The following is a 24,147-nucleotide window of genomic DNA, read 5'->3' as shown; positions in this document are numbered from 1 at the left end:
ATAAGCAAGGGCAGCATCCATCTTAGATCATTCTGAAGCAGTGTGTGTAGTGAGAGTAGGGAGAGCTGCTGCTGCTGCTGCTGCTGTTAAGCTAGGGACAGTTAGTCAGTGTTCCTGGTCTTGCAGTGTTCTTGGTCCACTACTGCTGTAATATCAGCACCCCAAAAAGCCCTTCTAAGGGCTGGTATTTGTGTTTTTTTTTTTTTTTTATATATATATATATATATATATATATATACCTAGCGTCCCCAAAAGCCCTTTTAAGGGCTGGTAATTGAGTTGTTTCTTCATATATATATATATCTATATCTATCTAGTGTCCCCAAAAGCCCTTTTAAGGGCTGGTAATTGAGGATTTTTTTTATTTATATATATACATATATATATATATATATAGTGTCCCCAAAAGCCCTTTTAAGGGCTGGTAAGGTAATAGATTTTTTTCTTTATATATATATATCTATATATATCTATTGTACACTGCAGTTGCCTGCCCGCTGTGTGTGAGAGGCCACAGACCCACCACAGACTGTACTGTGTGCACACCACACTCATTTCGGGTGGCACAGGCACAGTACCTGGCATTTTAAAAAATATTTTTTTTTCCTCTGTCATAATTGCAGTGAGTGCTGTGTCAGGTCCACAGAGTGCACTGTACCCACTGCAGTGCACTGCCCACCACTGATATATATACGGTGGCACAGCATCTTGTTGCAATAAATTGAAAAAAAAAATATTTTTTATTATTGCAGTTGCCTGGGCTGCCAGTTACTGTCAGGTCCACAGAGTGTACTGTGCCCACTGCAGTGCCACTGTGTGCCCACCCACCACTGATATATAAGGCGGCACAGCAGCTTGCAAAGTAAAAAAAAATATATATATTTTTTAATTGCAGTTGCCTGGGTGCCAGTGACTGCTGTCAGGTCCACAGAGAGTGTACTGTGCCACTGCCCACCCACCACTGATATATAAGGTGGCACAGCAGCTTGCAAAGTAAAATAAAATATATTTTTTTAAAATTGCAGTTGCCTGGGTGCCAGTGACTGCTGTCAGGTCCACAGAGAGTGTACTGTGCCACTGCCCACCCACCACTGATATATAAGGTGGCACAGCAGCTTGCAAAGTAAAATAAAATATATTTTTTTTAAATTGCAGTTGCCTGGGTGCCAGTGACTGCTGTCAGGTCCACAGAGAGTGTACTGTGCCACTGCCCACCCACCACTGATATATAAGGTGGCACAGCAGCTTGCAAAGTAAAATAAAATATATATTTTTTAAAATTGCAGTTGCCTGGGTGCCAGTGACTGCTGTCAGGTCCACAGAGAGTGTACTGTGCCACTGCCCACCCACCACTGATATATAAGGTGGCACAGCAGCTTGCCAAGTAAAAAATATATATATATTTTTTAATTGCAGTTGCCTGAGTGCCAGTGACTGTCAGGTCCACAGAGTGTACTGTACCCACTGCCCAACACTCCTATAGGGTGGCACAGCACCTTGCACTCATAGTACACAACACATTAAAAAAGAAAATGACAGGCAGAGGCAGGCCACCCCGCAAGGGCCGTCGTGGTCGTGGTGCTGTGATTTCCTTAGGCCCTAGAATAATGCCCAGTGTTCAGAGGCCACCACAGACCCTGAACTCAAAAAATTCTGAGGCCATAGTTGACTGGCTTACACAGGACACCCAATCGTCTACAGCTTCCGCTCGGAACCCTAATGCACCATCCTCCTCCAGCTCAGCTTCGGGCACCTCTCAATTTACCACTCGCCAGCCCGCCGGCACCACCACCAACACTAGCACCACAGCCGAGAGGAGTTATTTTCACATCAGTTTGAAGAAATAAGTGATGCGCAACTATTAGTGCCAGAGGATGTAGATAACGGGGATATGTCTCAGTCAGGCAACATTATACACATGGACGTACATTGTGATGATGATGATGTTGTACCTGCTGCTGCTGCCTTTGCTGAGTTGTCAAGTGAAGCGGCTGATGATGACGATGTGTCTGTGGATGTCACCTGGGTGCCTGCTCGAAGAGCAGAAGAAGAGGGGGAAAGTTCAGATGGGGAGACAGAGAGGAGGAGGAGACGAGTTGGAAGCAGGGGGAGGAGGTCATCGCAAGGAGCTAGTGGCGCAGTCAGACAGCATGTAGATTCGGCACCCGGGGTCAGCCAGACAGCACGCCAATCAACGCAAGCTGTTGCCACCACCAGAATGCCGTCCTTGCAAAGCTCAGCAGTGTGGCATTTTTTTTGTGTGTCTGCCTCTGATATCAGCGATGCCATTTGTAACCTGTGCCAAAAGAAACTGAGTCGTGGGAAGTCCAACACCCACCTAGGTACAACTGCTTTGCGAAGGCACATGATCTCACATCACAAACGCCTATGGGATCAACACATGAGTAAAAGCAGCACACAAACTGAAAGCCACCATCCTCCTCCTGGTCCAGCATCTTCAGCCACGTCAACCACTGCTGTCCTCCATGCCCCCTATCAACAACCCGCCCCTCCGCCTCTCACCTTCAGCAGTTCCTGCTCGTCACCTGCCCACAGTCAGGTGTCTGTGAAGGAAATGTTTGAGCGTAAAAAGCCAATCTCGCAGAGTCACCCCCTTGCCCGGCGTCTGACAGCTGGCTTGTCGGAACTCTTAGCCCGCCAGCTTTTACCATACAAGCTGGTGGAGTCTGAGGCCTTCAAAAAATTTGTCGCTATTGGGACACCGCAGTGGAAGGTACCCGGCCGAAATTATTTTTCACAAAAGGCAATCCCCAACCTGTACTCTATTGTGGAAAAGGAAATCATGTCACGTCTGGCACACAGTGTTGGGGCAAGGGTCCATCTGACCACTGATAGCTGGTCTGCAAAGCACGGTCAGGGCAGGTATATAACGTACACTGCGCATTGGGTAAACCTGCTGGCGGCTGCCAAGCATGGAATGCGTGGCTCTGCTGCAGAGGAGTTGGTGACACCGCCACGACTTGCAGGCAGGCCTGCTGCCACCTCCTCTACTCCTCCTACTCCATCATCTTTGCTAACCTCCTCGGCTGAGTCCTCTTCTGCTGTTGCGTCTTGCTCCACACCAACTGCACCCCCCCAGCTCCCCAGGGGCTATTCCACATGCCGGATACGACAGTGTCACGCTGTCTTGGGGTTGACTTGCCTGAAAGCAGAGAGTCACACCGGACCAGCACTACTGTCCGCCCTGAATGCACAGGTGGATCAGTGGCTGACCCCGCACCAACTGGAGATCGGCAAAGTGGTGTGTGACAACGGGAGCAATTTGTTGGCGGCATTGAATTTGGGCAAGTTGACACATGTGCCGTGCATGGCACATGTGTTGAATCTGATTGTGCAACGTTTTGTGCAGAAGTACCCAGGCTTACAGGACGTCCTCAAGCAGGCCAGGAAGGTGTGTGGCCATTTCAGGCGTTCCTACACGGCCATGGCGCACTTTGCAGATATTCAGCGGCGAAACAACATGCCAGTGAGGCGCTTGATTTGCGACAGCCCGACACGTTGGAATTCAACACTGCTAATGTTCGACCGCCTGCTCCAACAAGAAAAAGCGGTCAACGAGTATTTGTATGACCGGGGTGCTAGGACAGCCTCTGCGGAGCTGGGTATTTTTTTGCCACGCTACTGGACGCTCATGCGCAATGCCTGTAGGCTCATGCGTCCTTTTGAGGAGGTGACAAACCTAGTGAGTCGCACTGAAGGCACCATCAGCGACATCATCCCATATGTTTTTTTCCTGGAGCGTGCCCTGCGAAGAGTGCTGGATCAGGCCGTAGATGAGCGTGAAGAGGAAGAGGAAGAGTTGTGGTCACCATCACCACCACCAGAAACAGCCTTACCATCGATTGCTGGACCTGCGGCAACACTGGAAGAGGAGTGTGAGGAAGAGGAGTCAGAGGAGGAATGTGGCTTTGAGGAGGAGGAACACCAACCACAGCAGGCATCCCAGGGTGCTCGTTGTCACCTATCTGGTACCCGTGGTGTTGTACGTGGCTGGGGGGAAGAACACACCTTCAATGACATCAGTGAGGACGAGGAATTGGACATGAGTAGCTCGGCATCCAACCTTGTGCAAATGGGGTCTTTCATGCTGTCATGCCTGTTGAGAGACCCTCGTATAAAAAGGCTGAAGGAGAACGACCTGTACTGGGTGGCCACGCTACTAGACCCCCCGGTATAAGCAGAAAGTCTGTGATATGTTACCCAATTACCGGCAGTCGCAAAGGATGCAGCAGCTACAAAATAAGTTAAAAACTATGCTTTACACAGCGTATAAGGGTGATGTCACAGCACAACGGGAATCCAACAGGGGAAGAGGTGAAAGTAATCCTCCTCCTACCACCACAACCACGCCGGCAAGGACAGGACGCTTTACAGACGTCTTGTTGATGGAGGACATGCAGAGCTTTTTTAGTCCTATGCATCGCCACAGCCCTTCGGGGTCCACCCTCAGAGAACGACTCGACCGACAGGTAGCAGACTACCTTGCCTTAACTGCAGATATCGACACTCTGAGGAGCGATGAACCCCTTGACTACTGGGTGTGCAGGCTTGACCTGTGGCCTGAGCTATCCCAGTTTGCCATTGAACTTCTGGCCTGCCCCGCTTCAAGTGTGCTGTCAGAAAGGACCTTCAGCGCAGCAGGAGGTATTGTCACTGAGAAGAGAAGTCGCCTAGGTCAAAAAAGTCTTGATTACCTCACGTTTATTAAGATGAATGAGGCATGGATCCCGAAGGGACTGACAGTGGGGGATGCATTTGACTAAAAAAGGCCTGGTGATGACTGAGATGCCTTGGCCTAAAAATGGTCCACACGCTGCTGTATATAATCATTCTCTGCATGCCGGATGACTTACGTGACGTCTCCGCCACCAACTACGGTTCAAGCCGCAATGTTTTAGTGCACTTTCTGCCTTAAAACCTCAATTTTTCAGGCCGCTGCTACAGCAGCGGCTGCAACAATACCTACTTTTTCATGCATGTGTACATGCCTAATTTTTCTGGCCTCTGGTGCTACACTGTGGCTGCAAAAAAACAAAAAACAAAAAAAAAGGCACATACATGTGTCAATTCCCCTTCGTGATCGTTACCTTGTCGTGGTGAAGGGGCTTGCGTATCACAATGAAGCGATCACCTCTAGGATTGTGTTGGCACACCCCAGATGATAAGGTCGTTGCTTCATTGTGTACAGACCAAAAGCGATCCGCAGGATAATTTTTCATAAAAAAAACATTCATTTTCTTTCATTCTTTCTGCGGAGCTGGGTATTTTTTGGCCGCGTAACTGAATGCTCATGAACAATGGCTGTAGGCTCATGCGTCCTTTTGCGGAGATGACAACCCTGGTGGTCAGTCGAACCCAAGGCAACATCATCGACCTCATCCCATATGCGTTTTTTCTGGAGCGTGCCCTGCGAAGAGTACTGGATCAGGCTGTAGATGAGCATGAAGAGGAAGAGTTGTGGTCCTCATCACCACCAGAAGCAGCCTTGTCGTTGTCAATTGCTGGACCTGTGGCAACGCAGAGAGAGGAGTCTGAAGAAGAGAAGTCAGAGGAGGAAGGTGGCTTTGAGGAGGTGGAATACCAGCCACAGCAGGCGTCCCAGGGGGCTTGTTCTCACCTTTCGGGGACCCTTGGTGTTGTATGTGGCTGGGTGGAGGAAGAGACCTTCAATGATGTCAGTGAGGACAAGGAACGGGTCATGGCTAGCTTGGTATCCAACCTTGTGCAAATTGGGAGTTTGCGGTTGTGCAAATGGACTGACTGACTGTTAAACGGGGAGTTTGGTCTGTCAGAGTTTGGTCTGTCACTGTGAAGCGGGCGACGGGCGTAACCCTTACACTACTTGACCGATAAAACATCATACCTGATCGTATTCACACACTGGATGTTTTAGTGCTGGTTTACACTGCCGCTACCACTAAAGTAGCGTCGCTTCCAGTGCGACTTTGGCGCGACTTAGCGCGACTTTGGCGCGACCTCATCGCGAGGTGACTTTTTATTTGACCAATCACAATATCATGTTTTGTGACCGTCACCTAATTTCCTTTTCCTGTTTTTTGTTTTACATATTTCCCCATGTGTGCAGTGTTGTCTGTGTCATAGCTCAACTGATAGGCATGTTTGCCTTGGCATATCATATTTCAGCTTGCCAGAAAGAAAAAAAGACAGCTGGAAAGACACTGCATTAGTTTTCTACTAAAAATCATAAGAAAAATGCTGTTTTTTTGGGTTGTGGACATACTACAGAGCCGAAACTTGACAGGTACACTTTTTAGACCCCCCAGACACTAAATACAAAAAATGACATGCCTGCCTAAAAAAATGCCCGATAAATGCCTGCAAGAGAAAAAGCCAGCCGCAGAGAAGCCGTATTACTGAAAATATAAGAAAAATGCTGTTTTTTAGGGGTTCTGGACATGCTACAGAGCTGAAACTTGACAGGTACACTTTTTAGACCCCCCAGACACTAAATACAAAAAATGACATGCCTGCCTAAAAAAATGCCCGATAAATGCCTGCAAGAGAAAAAGCCAGCCGCAGAGAAGCCGTATTACTGAAAATATAAGAAAAATGCTGTTTTTTAGGGGTTCTGGACATGCTACAGAGCTGAAACTTGACAGGTACACTTTTTAGACCCCCCAGACACTAAATACAAAAAATGACATGCCTGCCTAAAAAAATGCCCGATAAATGCCTGCAAGAGAAAAAGCCAGCCGCAGAGAAGCCGTATTACTGAAAATATAAGAAAAATGCTGTTTTTTAGGGGTTCTGGACATGCTACAGAGCTGAAACTTGACAGGTACACTTTTTAGACCCCCCAGACACTAAATACAAAAAATGACATGCCTGCCTAAAAAAATGCCCGATAAATGCCTGCAAGAGAAAAAGCCAGCCGCAGAGAAGCCGTATTCCTGAAAATATAAGAAAAATGCTGTTTTTTAGGGGTTCTGGACATGCTACAGAGCTGAAACTTGACAGGTACACTTTTTAGACCCCCCAGACACTAAATACAAAAAATGACATGCCTGCCTAAAAAAATGCCCGATAAATGCCTGCAAGAGAAAAAGCCAGCCGCAGAGAAGCCGTATTACTGAAAATATAATAAAAATGCTGTTTTTTAGGGGTTCTGGACATGCTACAGAGCTGAAACTTGACAGGTACACTTTTTAGACCCCCCAGACACTAAATACAAAAAATGACATGCCTGCCTAAAAAAATGCCCGATAAATGCCTGCAAGAGAAAAAGCCAGCCGCAGAGAAGCCATATTCCTGAAAATATAAGAAAAATGCTGTTTTTTAGGGGTTCTGGACATGCTACAGAGCTGAAAATTGACAGGTACACTTTTTAGACCCCCCAGACACTAAATACAAAAAATGACATGCCTGCCTAAAAAAATGCCCGCTAAATGCTTGCAAGAGAAAAAGCCAGCCGCAGAGAAGCCATATTCCTGAAAATATAAGACAAATGCTGTTTTTTAGGGGTTCTGGACATGCTACAGAGCTGAAACTTGACAGGTACACTTTTTAGACCCCCCAGACACTAAATACAAAAAATGACATGCCTGCCTAAAAAAATGCCCGCTAAATGCCTGCAAGAGAAAAAGCCAGCCGCAGAGAAGCCATATTCCTGAAAATATAAGAAAAATGCTGTTTTTTAGGGGTTCTGGACATGCTACAGAGCTGAAAATTGACAGGTACACTTTTTAGACCCCCCAGACACTAAATACAAAAAATGACATGCCTGCCTAAAAAAATGCCCGATAAATGCCTGCAAGAGAAAAAGCCAGCCGCAGAGAAGCCATATTCCTGAAAATATAAGACAAATGCTGTTTTTTAGGGGTTCTGGACATGCTACAGAGCTGAAACTTCACAGGTACACTTTTTAGACCCCCAGATGCTAAATCCAAAGAAATTTTTTATTTTTATTTTTTTTTAATTTTTCCAATAATTGTCTCTCTATCAAAAAATTATAATTTTTAAGAACTTTTTTTTGCGTGATCCCTCTCCGGCATGCCACAGTCCAGGTGTTAGTCCCCTTGAAACAACTTTTCCATCACTATTGTGGCCAGAAAGAGTCCCTGTGTGTTTTAAAATTCGCCTGCCTATTGAAGTCTATGGCGGTTCGCCCGGTTCGCCGGTTCGCGAACATTTGCAGATGTTCGCGTTCGCCGTTCGCGAACGGCGAATTTTAGGTTCGCGACATCACTATGTATCACCCGGCCTGCCTGACTCTGCTACTCTGCCTGCTGTCGCCAGTATCAACTGCCCGCCTGCTTGCTGGAGCCTTCTGCCGAGCAAAGACAACTGCCCTGCTGCTAGCAAGACTTACAGGCACTCGTGCCAGTCTGTACTCCTGTTCCTCCAGTCTACACTATCAGGGTCCCCGAGTGAGAGGTGTAGGAGAGGCCTTCCTCATCATATTAGGCTTTGCTACCAGGTACATGATAGCTTCTCACCTATGCAGGGTGGGGGGTTCTGGGGTAGTTCGGTCAGAGGGGATAGGACTGATTTAGTGTACGACTGGTAAGTCCTCATTTTGGACCCAGAATTTAAAGAATTGGGTTGGGAAAGAACCTCCAAACCCTGATTACAGGGACTTTGTTCCCTTAAAGCGGAGTTCCACCCAAAAGTGGAACTTCCGCTCTTTTGTTTCCTCCCACCCTCCGGTGCCACATTTGGCACCTTTCAGGGGGGAGAACAGGTACCTGTTTTTGACAGGTACCCTTCCCCACTTCCAGGATACGGTGCTGCAGCGCCGTCCCTCAGAAGCTCGACCCCCTCCTCCCTCCTCCGCCACCGAGCCAGTAAGAATGTGCAGTGCGCTTCGCGCATGCGCAGTAGGGACCCACCCGTGAAGCCGCAAGGCTTCACTGCCGGGTTCCCTTAGAGGCAATGGTGGCGGCAGCACCCGACAGCCAATGAAAACATCGACTGCGGTGCCGACATCGCTGGACCCCAGGACAGGTAAGTGTCCTAATATTAAAAGTCAGCAGCTACAGTATGTGTAGCTGCTGACTTTTATTTTTTGGAGGGGGAGGAGAGAACTCTGCTTTAAGGGTAAACCACCTGCAAGGAAAAAGAAGGACCTATTTTTGAAGTAGAGTAGTGTAAAGTAGAGTAGAGTGATTCACAGCTGTGTGCAAGTGTAGACTGTCTGGCAACTAAGTCGGTGTTTGCCAAGCTCCTGCAGTCTTCGCGGCACCCTGAAGCATATTGGAACCCTTATCCCTGGTGTAGGATTAGTATACTGGTGGCGAGCCAATGTGTTATTTTTCTATTATAAAAAATAACTATGGACTGTTTTACATGTATTTGCTGATTTTTTTTTTTTTTGGTGATTGGTGATCCCAAGCTACCCATATTACACCAGTAAAATCCAGAGGTTGCTTTGCTAACTTCTTCTTTTGAAAATGCTGAAAGCTCACTCCTATGTTCATTCACTGGTCATAATGCTTTTTAGGTCACTGGCTTGTAGCATGTTAGCAGATTGAGAGTTCTGACATCACACTGACTTTACTTGCTACATTCTTGTTCTGGATCAGTGGCTCAGAAGGCATGAAAGCCAGTGAAAGCCAGGCAACTAGCATTTCCTGAAAATACCATGACTGTGGGCAATATGAACACAGAGGAATCATGATAAAGGTTTGATCAACCTGGAGAGAAGAAACTCAATTATGAACCATAGACATGGAATATCAGGTGGAGACCTGTTCAATTATTTACACACCCTAGACAACCATGTGTAAAGAAAAGGAATGAACAGCCATAAACTGGTAAGAATACAACATTAATTAACAACAGGTGGGCAGGAAGTCAATAAATAAGTCTCCATAGAGATTAAAAAAGCATTCATTTTTAAATAGGTAAGACAAAGGAAAGAATTGAGGCAAATAAAACTGAAAAAAAAGATCATTACACATTGAGATGGATAGATAGCAGGACTATGGAGACTGGGGGTAGAATGGGCCCCATAACCACTTCAGCCCCGGAAGGATTTGCCCCCTTTCTGACCAGGCCCTATTTTGCGATTCGACACTGCGTTACTTTAACGGACAATTGCCCGGTCGTGCGACGATGTACCCAAACTAAATTTACGTCCTTTTTTTCCAAAAATAGAGCTTTTTTTTGGTGGTATTTGATCACCTGTGCAATTTTTACTTTTTGCGCTATAAACAAAAAAAGAGTGACAATTCTGAAAAAAAAACAATATTTTTCACATTCTGCTATATGACAATCCCAAAATTCTAAATTTTTTAACATTTTAGGCCAATTTGTTTTCTGCTACATATTTTTAGTATAAAAAATCACAATAAGCATGTTTTGATTGGTTTGCGCAAAAGTTATCGCATTTACTAACTACGGGAAAGGTTTATGTCATTTTTATTGGTTTTTTTTTTTTTTTTATTTACTAATAATGGAGGCGATCTGCGATTTTTTGCGGGACTGCGACATTACGGAGGACAGATCAGACCCCTAACTGACATTATTTGACACTTTTGGGGGTATCAGTGACATTACTACAGTAATCAGTGCTAAAAATATGCACTGTTATGGTAATAATGACACTGGTAGGGAAGGGGTTGACCCAGGGGTGATCAAAGGGTTAATTGTGAGCCTAGGGGGTGGTTTCTAACTGTGGGGGAGGGGCTTGTGAAATGATCATAGAGACTTGTGATCCTATATAGAAGGATCACAGGCGCTCTGTGATCATTTCAGAGAGAACAATGGCCTGCTGTGTTTACAACAGCTGACCAATGTCTCTCTCAGCGGGGAGCGATCGCAGGTGCCCGGCGGCAATTGCGACCACTGGTTCCCGTGGATCGGCATCCCTGTTGCCTAGTGGGAGGGAGCGCACCGCTCCTGTGTATGGGTATATATACATATAAGTGTGTGTGTGTATATATACCCCTATACAGAAGTTCAGATGTTTTGCCTGCCTCCAAAGACCCAAAAAAAATGCCCAAAAAAAAACGCCTGCTGCAAAAACACACCTGGGCGTTTTTGTAGCTGGCATTTTTTTGGGCATTTTATGGGGTCTTTGGAGGCAGGCAAAACATCTGAACTTGTGTATAGGGGTTGTGGGAGATTAGCTCACAGGGATCACCTTTCACAGGAACTTAAGGCCAGCACGCAGGTAGTTTCTTTAAAGTCTGGTGGATTGCCAGCTTTATTTCAGCAGAGGTTTGCAAAGATACAAAAAAACAACAAAACAATAAAATAAATCCTTGCCGTCCGGCACTAAACTAAACAATGGTTATCCTCACTATACAGTGTGGGGCTGGTCCCCATCACCCCCAAAAGCACATAGTAAAGCAAACCTGTTCTTTTGAAAGTCCACACACAGCTCCTCTCTCAGATTCCCCTCCTGAGTCTTAGGCAGGCCAGAGCATTTCTGTGCTCTTTTCCTGTTAATTTAAAGTCCACCTGAGCATGGACTCAGGTAACTCACAATCTCTGGACCGGAACCTAGCCTGTCACAGAGGCTGGAAAAACCCGGGCCGGATTCCGGTTCAGTCTCTCACCACAGAACGTATGCGAGGTGAAATATAGCGATTATCCACTATCTCACCTCGCATACCGTCACATATCCTCCCCCTCTGCTCAAGCGCCGGCGATTGAGCAATAGACCCAATCATACAGTGAATGCGGGAGAGGGCATCCGCATTGTTTTGGAGCTTGCCCGGCCTATGCTCTACTGTAAATTTGAACGGCTGTAGAGCCAGGAACCATCTTGTCACGCGGCCATTTTTCTCCCTGTTGTCACACATCCACTTTAGGGGAGCATGGTCAGTGACCAACTTAAACGACCTCCCCAACAAGTAATACTTCAGGGAGTCCAAAGCCCACTTAACAGCAAGACATTCCTTCTCAACAATAGCATAGTTTTTTTCATGCTTGTTTAGCTTTCGGCTCAGGTATACAACCGGGTGCTCCTCACCACCTCTGATCTGGGATAGTACAGCACCTAGGCCCACCTCGGAGGCGTCAGTCTGTACCACAAACTCCTTTGTGAAGTCCGGAGTCACCAGCACCGGCAGTCCACAAAGGGCCTGCTTTAACCTCTGAAACGCCTCCTCCGCTTCAGGATTCCATTTGACCATGACCGACCCTCTACCCTTCGTTAGGTCAGTCAGAGGGGCGGCAATGGTGGCAAAGTTAGGTATAAACCGCCGGTAATACCCCGTAATGCCTAGGAAGGCCCGAACTTGTTTTTTGTTTACCGGTTGGGGCCACTTTTGAATTGCCTCAATCTTATTGGTCTGAGGCTTGACCAGTCCCCGACCAATAACATACCCAAGGTATTTGGCCTCCTCCAGGCCTATGGCACACTTTTTTGGGTTGGCCGTGAGACCTGCTTCCCTAAGGGAATCTACCACTGCTTGTACTCGGGGCAGATGCGAGTCCCAATTTAGGCTATGGATGACCACATCGTCCAAATAAGCAGCTGCGTATGAGCGATGTGGTCTCAAAGTTTTGTCCATCATTCTCTGGAAGGATGCAGGGGCCCCATGCAGACCAAAAGGCATCCGCTTGTATTGAAACGAGCCCTCAGGAGTGGAAAAGGCAGTCTTCTCTTTGGCTGATTCAGTTAGGGGTATTTGCCAATAGCCTTTCGTTAGATCTAGGGTTGTTATGTAGCGGGCCTGTCCCAACCTGTCCACGAGTTCGTCGACCCGAGGCATCGGGTATGCATCGAACTTGGATACACTGTTGAGTTTCCTAAAATCGTTACAAAACCTGATAGTGCCATCAGGTTTTGGGACCAATACTATGGGACTCGACCACTCACTGTGGGACTCTTCTATTACATCCAACTCTAACATATTTTTTATTTCCTTTGCGACTGCCTCTCGCCTGGCCTCTGGGATTCTATATGGCTTTAAATTTACACGAACCCCTGGTTCTGTCACTATATCATGCTGGATCACATTGGTCAGGCCAGGTAAGGGGGAGAAAAAGTCTCTATTTTTGTACACAAACCCCCTAACATCATTTTGTTGTGCCACCGACAGGGAATCTGTTATGGGGACGTCAGGTGTCACCGGCACCCGGTCTGCTGGGGCCGGAGATGCAGCCAATAAAGTCTCTCTGTCCTTCCAGGGCTTTAAGAGATTCACATGATAAATTTGTTGTGGTTTCCTTTTCCCTGGTTGGTAGACTTTATAGTTGACCTCTCCTATCCTCTCGATAATTTCAAAGGGACCCTGCCACTTGGCTAGAAACTTACTTTCAACCGTGGGAACCAGTACCAAGACTCTGTCCCCGGGGCTGAAAGTACGGACTCTGGCACCTCGATCATAGACCCTCCTCTGGGCCTCCTGCGCTCGCTCCATATGTTCTCGTACCAGTGGCAGGACAGCAGCGATTCTATCTTGCATCTGGGAGATATGCTCTATGACGCTTCTATATGGGGTGGCCTCACCTTCCCATGTTTCTTTGGCAACATCCAGCAGCCCCCTGGGATGTCTACCATACAAGAGCTCAAAGGGAGAATAGCCTGTGGATGCTTGCGGAACCTCTCGTATGGAAAACATAAGATATGGGAGCAAAAAATCCCAATTTCTCCCATCTTTGTCAACCACCTTTTTTAGCATACTTTTCAAGGTTTTATTAAATCTTTCGACCAAACCATCCGTTTGGGGGTGGTAGACAGAGGTACGGAGATGGGAGATTTTATATAATCTACACAGTTCCTTGGTAACCCTGGACATAAATGGGGTGCCCTGATCGGTTAAGATCTCTTTTGGGATTCCCACTCGACTAAACACCTGGACTAACTCCTTGGCGATAGCCTTAGCGGAAGTATTACGCAAGGGTATGGCCTCAGGATAGCGTGTCGCATAGTCTAGGATTACCAGAATATGCTGGTGACCCCGGGCAGACTTCACTACCGGCCCCACCAGGTCCATGCCGATCCTCTCAAAAGGAACCTCGATGATTGGTAGAGGGACCAGGGGACTGCGAAAATGGGGCGATGGTGCCGACATTTGGCATTCAGGGCATGATTCACAGTACCCCCTGACATCTGCATGTAACCCGGGCCAGAAAAATCTTTGGGTGATTCTCTCCCTGGTCTTTTCGATACCAAGATGTCCCCCCATTACATGACCATGGGCAAGGTCTAGGACCAACCTGCGGAAGGGTTTGGGAACCAGCAGCTGTTCAACCTCATCCTCTCCCCGTTTTATCACCTGATACAGTAAATTGTTTTTAATGGCCATGTAGGGAAAAAACACCGCCCAGTGAGGATCTACTGGTTCCCCATCCACCATCTTAGCGTTTTCTCTGGCTCTAAGGAGGGTGACATCTCGTAATTGCTCGGTACAGAAATCCTCTCTCCTGACTTCTAAGTCGGGTACCACATTCTGGCTACTCTCATTGTCAGGTCCAGAAATGTCCTCCTGTTCATTACCCTCTGGCTGGGAGCTAGCTTCCAGGTCCTCCGGCTCCCCAGCCATGACAGGGAAAGGAAGAGGATCTCCAGCTCCCTCGATTCCCCCAACAGGGTTTCCTTCCCTTTGGCAAAAAGGGTCTGGTGAGAGTTCCTGTGCTTCCGGAGCAGGGGGAGCTCTCTCCACCAGCCTCCCCTTGTTCTCCCACAACCTCCAAAAATGGGGGAAATCCCTCCCCACTAAAGCTTCATGAAGTAGCGAAGGCACCACCCCCACTGAATGGGTCACACTGCCCCAAGGGGTATCAACCTCAACCACTGCTGTCTGGTAGTCCCGAGTGTCCCCATGGATGCAAATGACCCCAATGGTGCTGGGGTGTAATTTTGTGGGATTTACACAATCAGTTCTGACTAGGGTCACTACACTTCCAGAGTCTAGCAGGGCTGTGAGCGGCTTTCCATCCACTGCAATAACACACATTTGCTTTTCAATGCGACTCTGACATGAAGCAGTATATGCGACCTGTGCAAACAAAGATATGCGTCTTTTCCTATAAGCAAAATCGCATTGCATAGGTTCATCATTTATAGGACAGTTTGCAGCAATATGCCCAAATGCATGGCAGCGGAAACACTGTATGTGCTCTATCCCCAGTCCTCTTAGTGGTCCCAAAGACCTTCCTGGCTTCTTTGGCCAGTCTCCAGGCCTAGGACCAACAGTCTCATTAGCGGTAACAACAGTCTTATCTAGTTTCCCCGTGCACTTTAACCCTGGAACAGTCTTACCAGAACCGCTGGGTGATCTTGCACCCCTAGACACACTGAAGTGGGGCGTAGACGGGTTCACCAAGTCCTCCGTAGCACTGTACCTCTCCACTAGGTCCACCAATTCGGTTGCAGTTTTGGGGTCCCCCTGTCCGACCCACTTCCTCAGAGCAGCAGGGAGCGCGCGCAGGTACTGGTCCATTACCACACGCTCCACGATCTGGGGGCCTGTCAAGGTCTCTGGTTGCAACCACTTTTTGGTGAGGTGGACCAGGTCAAACATTTGAGAACGGGGTGGCTTGCTGCTGGAATAGGTCCACTGATGCACGCGCTGGGCCCGGACTGCCATGGTGACACCCAAGCGCGCGAGTATCTCCACTTTCAGAGTCTCATAGTCCTGGGCCTTATCTGGGTCCAGGTCAAAATACGCTTTTTGCGATTCTCCTGTCAGAAATGGGGCTAACAGACCCGCCCACTGTTCGTTTGGCCAACCTTCACGTGCAGCGACTCTCTCAAAAGTCGCCAGGTATGCTTCCACATCATCGGCCGGTGTCATCTTTTGCAGGTGGTACGAGGCACGTACCAATTTTGGTTCAGCTAGTACAGGAGATGCAACTTCTTTCTTTAACTCTAGCAGAGCCTCTGCAAACTGCCGGTTCATCTCCTGCTGGGCTGCATGTTGTGCTGCAGCAACCTCCTGTTGTGCTGCCTGTTGTGCTGCAGCGGCCTCCTGTTGTGCTGCAGTAGCCTCCTGTTGTGCTCTAGCGGCCTCTGCGATTTGGCGGTTTGTTTCTCGCTGAGCTGCATTGGCCTGTAGCAGGGCCTTTAGCATTTCCTCCATCTTTAGAAAGTGCCCGCATCCTCCACCACGTGTGGGAGATTAGCTCACAGGGATCACCTTTCACAGGAACTTAAGGCCAGCACGCAGGTAGTTTCTTTAAAGTCTGGTGGATTGCCAGCTTTATTTCAGCAGAGGTTTGCAAAGATACAAAAAAACAACAAAACAATAAAATAAATCCTTGCCGTCCGGCACTAAACTAAACAATGGTTATCCTCACTATACAGTGTGGGGCTGGTCCCCATCACCCCCAAAAGCACATAGTAAAGCAAACCTGTTCTTTTGAAAGTCCACACACAGCTCCTCTCTCAGATTCCCCTCCTGAGTCTTAGGCAGGCCAGAGCATTTCTGTGCTCTTTTCCTGTTAATTTAAAGTCCACCTGAGCATGGACTCAGGTAACTCACAATCTCTGGACCGGAACCTAGCCTGTCACAGAGGCTGGAAAAACCCGGGCCGGATTCCGGTTCAGTCTCTCACCACAGAACGTATGCGAGGTGAAATATAGCGATTATCCACTATCTCACCTCGCATACCGTCACAGGGTATATATACACACATACTTATATGTATATATACACCTACACATATAGGTGTGAAAGTAGCATAAACCTATGCTTGCGCTAATTAAATAATTAACACCCATATGGCTCCGCTCCTATCACACCTATATATGTGTAAGTGTATAAATACATATAAATATGTGTGTATATATACCCTTATACACAAGTTCAGATGTTTTGCCTGCCTCCAAAGACCCCAAAAAAATGCCCAAAAAAACGCCTGCGCCAAAAAAAACGCCCAGGTGTGTTATTGCAGGCATTTTTTTGGGCATTTTTTTGGGGTCTTTGGAGGTAGGCATGACATCTGAACTTCTGTATAGGGGTATATATACACACCTACACATATATAGGTGTGAAAGTAGCAGAACACTATGGTTGCGCTAATTAAATAATTAACAGGCATATGGCTCCGCTCCTATCACACCTATATATGTGTAACTGTATAAATACATATAAGTGTGTGTATATATATACCCCTATACAGAAGTTCAGATGTATTGCCTGCCTCCAAAGACCCCAAAAAAATGCCCAAAAAAAAAGCCTGCAATAACACACCTGGGCGTTTTTTTCTTTTTGGCGCAGGCGTTTCTTTGGGAATTTTTTTGGGGTCTTTGGAGGCAGGCAAAACATCTGAACTTGTGTATAGGGGCATATATACACACATACTTATATGTATTTATACACTTACACATATATAGGTGTGATAGGAGCGGAGTCATATGCCTGTTAATTATTTAATTAGCGCAAGCATAGTGTTCTGCTACTTTCACACCTATATATGTGTAGGTGTGTATATATAACCCTATACAGAAGTTCAGATGTTTTGCCTGCCTCCAAAGACCCCAAAAAAATGCCCAAAAAAAGCCTGCAATAACACACCTGGGCGTTTTTTTCTTTTTGGCGCAGGCGTTTCTTTGGGAATTTTTTTGGGGTCTTTGGAGGCAGGCAAAACATCTGAACTTGTGTATAGGGGTATATATACACACATACTTATATGTATTTATACACTTACACATATATAGGTGTGATAGGAGCGGATCCATATGCCGCCTGTTAATTATTTAATTAGCGCAAGCATAGTGTTCTGCTACTTTCACACCTATATATGTGTAGGTGTGTATATATACCCCTATACAGAAGTTCAGATGTCATGCCTGCCTCCAAGAACCCCAAAAAAATGTCCAAAAAAAAAAGCCTGCAATAACACACCTGGGCGGTTTTTTTTGGCGCAGGCGTTTTTTTGGGCATTTTTTCGGGGTCTTTGGAGGCAGGCAAAACATCTGAACTTCTGTATAGGGGTATATATACACACATACTTATATGTATTTATACACTTACACATATATAGGTGTGATAGGAGCGGAGCCATATGCCTGTTAATTATTTAATTAGCGCAACCATAGTGTTCTGCTACTTTCACATCTATATATGTGTAGGTGTGTATATATACCTCTATACAGAAGTTCAGATGTCATGCCTGCCTCCAAAAACCCCCAAAAAATGCCCAAAAAAAAGCCTGCAATAACACACCTGGGCGTTTTTTTTTTTTTGGCGCAAGCGTTTTTTTGGGCATTTTTTTGGGGTCTTTGGAGGCAGGCAAAACATCTGAACTTCTGTATAGGGGTATATATACACACATACTTATATGTATTTATACACTTACACATATATAGGTGTGATAGGAGCGGAGCCATATGCCTGTTAATTATTTAATTAGCGCAAGCATAGGGTTCTGCTACTTTCACACCTATATATGTGTAGGTGTATATATACATATAATGGGAAGAAAGCTGCGCACAAAGAACAATGAGCAAAAAAAGGCTGCTAGTACAAAGTATATCAAACCAAAAAAAGCAATGTGAAGATGGTACAGCGCCACTAAGTAGAATAATTAACTAGAGGAAAGGAGGTGAACCAATGTCCATGAGTCCATGTGGAGGAAAAGGATTCAAATGCTGAAAATGTAGCCACAGATCCAACAAAAGTCTTGCAAATGGAGTTTCTTGACAGAGATCACACAAACAATAAAGGATGTACCCTTACCGGACAGTTGGACCCCCTGTTAAGGAAGGTCAGACAAGCATGTGAAGTCCGTCTCCAGAAACAAGTAGACGACCCAATTCCTCTCCGAACAGCCACAGAACATCCGGATAGGACCATGGAACCGATAAACCTCAATGGACCCCAGGTGTACATAAGGGATGACCTGTTAGCCTAATGCAGACATGAGGAATGAGGAAGGATAAGGAGGGACAGGTCATCCCTTATGTACACCTGGGGTCCATTGAGGTTTATCGGTTCCATGGTCCTATCCGGATGTTCTGTGGCTGTTCGGAGAGGAATTGGGTCGTCTACTTGTTTCTGGAGACGGACTTCACATGCTGACCTTCCTTAACAGGGGGTCCAACTGTCCGGTAAGGGTACATCCTTTATTGTTTGTGTGATCTCTGTGATCTCTGTCAAGAAACTCCATTTGCAAGACTTTTGTTGGATCTGTGGCTACATTTTCAGCATTTGAATCCTTTTCCTCCACATGGACTCATGGACATTGGTTCACCTCCTTTCCTCTAGTTAATTATTCTACTTAGTGGCGCTGTACCATCTTCACATTGTATATATACATATAAGTATGTGTGTATATATACATATACCCCTATACACAAGTTCAGATGTTTTGCCTGACTCCAAACATGTCCTCAAAAAAGCCCTATAAACACCTGACAGCCGACACCGACTTTTCGGCCGAAAAAATTCTGGTGTGCAGGCTATATAATTTTTGTCCTCCGTCAACACACGTCCGATTTATATCTCATTAGTACAGATTTCGGCAGGGAAAAATCTTATGAGCAAGACTAGGCATGCTCACAGACGAAAGAACACATAGAAAGCAATCCAACACATGACATCACTTCTAAAATAGAATTCTGTCGTACGGGAAAATTTGTGTGCAGTCTAGGCACATTCCAACCAACAGACACCACTCTGGACAAAAGACGGACGACCGGTCGGCGGAAATTCGTTGCGTGTGTACGAGGCTTTAGCTTTTTAATGTTTTATGGCTATATCCTTTAAACAGACAGTGTTACTTTGTCCTGAATGAGCAAGGTGACATGTTAAAAAGACCTTGTTGCCAACTTATTGCAGTGTTTATTTCTTTCTATAAATTATTTTTTAGTTATGTAGCACTACTCCCTTGGGAGCTGCTGGTTATGGGTTCCCCTGTGTTACCATTAGCAACAACATGACAGTTCAGCATTTTCAAAGTGTTTTGGCTCAGCAGGAAACAATCTAGGAGCTTTGGTTTTTGTGGTTTTATTGAGAACTTGGATGGGAGAAGGGAATGAGTTGGATACTTAAACCTAATAGAACTATGCACAATTGGCTGGGACAACTTGAATAATGCTGAGTAACACTGAATGGTGCTTGTTATGATATGGCTAGGCCGCTGCTTCACTTTTCACTTGGCTGTGAAGTTAGTGATTGAGCTCTCTGAGGTAAACTGTATCCTGATGTAAACTGTACTGCTGAACAACTTCAGGGCCCTTCCTGGCACCCCCTTTGTTCCTAATCTTCAGGGTCGATTACATGGCACCCCCTTTACTGATACATTCTCATGTGAGTTGGCTCCTTGATCCCCTCACTTCTCTGGAGTGGCCCCCTCTTTTAGGCAGACCCCTTGGTACTCACAACACTGTTTTTCCCAAAGTCTCTACCAACAGCTCCACTGGTCAGCTCTCTCTGGATCCTCTGCAGCCCAGCTCCACACCTGGTTCCACAGGCCGACCGCCTGAACCACCTTCCTCACAACTGCAGGAGGAGAGACAGCCGTCCACCTCCTCCTGGGACTTTGCTCCCGCCAAAAGACGCCCTGTCACATGCTCCCTTAGAGTTTATAGCCCATCCCAGGATGCATTGCAAGGATGCCCACCCACTGAGACAGCCATAAACCCTGGTGTGCTATTGGTTAGGTTTCCTCCACTGTCCAACAAGCTCCCTCATTGGATACAGTGGTGGTACTCCCTTAGACCCAATGAGTCACACCTAGAAACATGTGACAGGCTACACTAACAGATCAGGCTCTCCTAATAAGCAGAAAGAACCACTCTATGTGTTTTCCTAGCACCTATCTAGGAGGGTGCTACATCTACTTGCCAGGTGTCTTTAAACTTGCTAGAAAAAATAACTAGTAATTTTCCGAGTGCAGCCCACTTCCATCTTGAATAGTATAGCCTTCTTATCTTCTGGGAATGTCTATATACTGTCTGTACTGGCCCAGCTCCTTTCCCCCTTCCTGAGCAGCAGGGCTTTTGGATGTTTACACAAGGGACTTACTTTATTATTCATAAAATACACAAAGTACACTTATAATCTTTTGAGATTGTTGTTGAAATGATTGGTCTGGCAGCCACAAAGTTATGTATTATTTTTAGTAAGTGGGCCAATTCGAAGACTTGCATTATGAAAGGGAAAAGGAAAGCATAACCATTGTGTACCAATGCAAAGCAGAAAGCAGAGTTTGTGTATTTATTGAGCAAATATGGCTACTCCCATGTACAGTATGTATATAATTACACACTAGGCATGAATACAATGATTGAATAATTGATAGTTTTTAACAACATTTCTTGGACATGTATTTGTGAAAATTATTAAACGGCTAATAGCTGTGTATTTACTTTAAATACTGACCAGTTCCTGCACTTTGTTTTGTGTATACAGGAGGAGAGGATGTCCCTGTCATACTGAATGGCCTTATAAACCAATCCATTCCAATGTCACTGAGTGAAGTTCCATCAGATCCTGTACAAGTAGTAACCTGGAACTTCAAAACAACCACAATGGCGACATACACAAATAATCGGCTTGTTTTTATAAACAAAAAGTTTGAAGGAAGACTGGAGATCCTGGATGATGGAAGAGTGATGAAGATTGGACATCTGAGACTGGAGGACAGTGGACTGTATACTGGAACTATAACTTTTACCAACAACTTAAGCCATCAGAAAGTCTTCAACCTCACTGTGTATGGTATGTGATTATTTATGCCTTACATCCATTAACATTTAACCCCTCGTTATTCAAAGAAATTTAGCGCTAGTCTTTACACGAAAAACAAGCCATTCTATGGCATGAGTACCAGACACCAATCCACCAAATGCTGTATTATCACATTTAGAGTAAAAACCAATGACCATATTTATTATATAGCGCTACCCCCCTCCCTCCAAAGAGCTGCTAGATTATTAGGCCTGCTCCCACACAGCACCAACAGCCAGGCAACAGGAATCCTCCACACACTCCAAATGGATAAAAAAAAAAAAAAACAGTCTAAGGGTTTTATTTTTAAGGTTTATTGTAGAATGATGAACTTGGATAGGGATTGGGGCCTATAGGATACCCAGAACCTGAAAAAAAATGTACATTTAAAACAACAAATGAGGAACTGATAATGTCTCTGACTACTCCAATAAAAAACCTGTAGAACTGAGCTGCAACAGTGGGAGTGATAATGCAGTAATAGCAAAGCAAAAGTTCCAAAAACAAAGGTATGTTGAAGAGACAGCACCTGGCTGTATTACACAGCACCTGGCTGTATTACACAGCACCTGGCTGCTCTAGGCCCAAAGTAGAGATATATAGTGGGGTGCTTCTGATATACTTGCTTTGCCCTTAAAGAGGAAGTAAACGCACATAAAAAAAAACAAGAAAAAAAATCCTGTAAAGACAAAGGCTTAATGAGCTAGTATGCATTGCATATTAGCTCATTATGAAATACCTAAAAACGAAGCCCCCGCAGTGCCGCCCACTCAGCAACAGGGTGGCCGACATGTCCGGCTGCCCTGCTTCCTTGTTCGCGTCCTCCAGCCATCTGCTTGGCCGGAGGCGCGATTACATCACTCCCGCTCATGAGCGCGGGAGCCGCCGTTCACGGCATAGAGTTCTGGAGGAATGGCACGGGTGGTCGTTCCTTCAGAGCGCATGCGCCAATGACGTCATCAGCTGCATGCACTGTAAATATCTCCTAAACGGTACATGTTTAGGAGATATTTATAGCACCTATAGGTAAATGTCAAAAATGTGGGTTTACAAACTCTTTAAGCTGTCCCCTAGGCTCCAGACATATAAGTGTAGCACTATTCCCAAGGGAGCTGCTGGTGACGGGTCCCCCTGGGTTACCATTAGCAACAGCAGAACATTCTGGCATTTTCCCAAGTGTTTTACCTCAGACAAGAATCAGTCCAGTTTCTTTGGTTTTTATGTTTTTTTAGGAACTGGGATAGGAGAAGGGGATGAGTGGGATACTCCAACTGACTAGAACTATGCACAATAAGCAGATACAACTTTAAAAATGCTGATTAACACTGAGTAACGCTGAGTAACGCTAAGTTGAGCTAGTCACGGCTAGGCCGCTGCTTCACTTTGCCCTTGGCTATGAAAGGAGTTCTTTAAGCTTCCTGAGGTAATGGAGGCTATGGAGGATGGTTGCAAAAGCCTGTGTATCATTGGCCAGGTTTCCTCCACTGTCCAACGGGCCTCCCTATTGGATGCAGTGGGAACACTCCCTCAGACCAGATGAATACACACTAAGCACACTGAGCAGGCCTGACTAAAGATCAAGCTCCTCTGATAAGCAGATGAAGCAATTATGGTTTTCCTGCTGCTTTACCGTTAAGCAGAAAATGCTAAACTATATCTTCTATCTAGCACCTGACTAGAAGGGTGCTACATAAGGTATTTCACTTCACTGTCCTCTCTAGTCTTTGGGGGTAAAGCTGGATTGTAATCACTCAGTCCCCCTTGAAGGCTTCCCAAGATTCAAAATAGCTGCTGTCATGGCCCCTCAGGTGAACAAGCTGTTACTGGCTCGGCTTGATGTCCACAGCTAAGCTTGGCTGAGACTGGGTTAAATGAAGACTTGAAGTTTCCCACCTCTCTCTCTTGCTATTTCTTCTGCCCCAGGGGCAGAGCCCCCACCACAGGCTGCCAGGCTTCTGAGTTATTATGCGTTGTTTCCACCCCTTCTGGGCTCTGCCTCCCCAGGGATTTGTGAAAATGTCAAAAATATTCAGGCTGCGGCCTCTGTCCCTCCTCCCACTAGATTCTGGAACTATCCAGAAAGTAACAGACCCACAGCCCTTGAAGCACTGCACAGCCTCCAAAACAAATGAACCCATGCTCCTCTGCCTACAGGGGAGCCAAACTAAATTTACCTACATTAGCAACAATAAGGATGCTACAATTAGAATAACAGATGATAAAGTCTACCATAAAACCAAACCCTAGGCAAAGCCTAGATGCCCAGACAAAAGCAAGCAGCATCCATATGCATTGGTTAACCTAGCAATACCTCTCAAATGTGCTTTAACCACTTGCCGACCGCTCACGTTGAGGGTACTGCGGCAAAGTGGCTCGTTATCGTCCGCTGGTGGCTCGCTCCCGCTGTATTCAGGGAGTCGGGCCAGGGGAGGAGAGGCGGTGATCACCGCCGCTCTTCCTCGAGTGTGGAAATCCGCCCGCTTGTGTAAACAAAGTGGGCGGATCTCCTTTGTGACAGACAGTCATAGATTAC

At 46.1% G+C, this 24,147-nt stretch overlaps 2 protein-coding genes across 2 annotated transcripts in view; one reads left to right on the top strand and one right to left on the bottom strand.

The window, feature by feature from the left end:
• Positions 1-24,147, top strand: part of LOC309569130 (SLAM family member 9-like) — a gene marked incomplete at its 5' end in the record, with an annotated part of 139,940 nt that overhangs the window by 79,842 nt on the left and 35,951 nt on the right. The window contains one exon of the mRNA XM_082274892.1: positions 21,297-21,605. Coding sequence (XP_082131018.1) covers positions 21,297-21,605 — 309 coding nt within the window. The remainder of the gene's footprint in view (positions 1-21,296; positions 21,606-24,147) is intronic.
• Positions 9,653-15,839, bottom strand: LOC309569809 (uncharacterized protein; the record flags this gene model as incomplete). The annotated part of the gene is made up of 2 exons (XM_082275812.1): positions 9,653-9,674; positions 15,049-15,839. 2 exons carry the CDS (start codon positions 15,837-15,839, stop codon positions 9,653-9,655), a joined length of 813 nt encoding a protein of 270 aa, XP_082131938.1.

Source organism: Pelophylax lessonae (genome assembly GCF_965119305.1).
Source record: "Pelophylax lessonae genome assembly, chromosome: 13".
In the NCBI taxonomy this organism is placed as follows: domain Eukaryota; kingdom Metazoa; phylum Chordata; class Amphibia; order Anura; family Ranidae; genus Pelophylax; species Pelophylax lessonae.
Note: the sequence above shows the minus strand (reverse complement) of the source record. Positions and strands in the feature narration are given on the sequence as shown.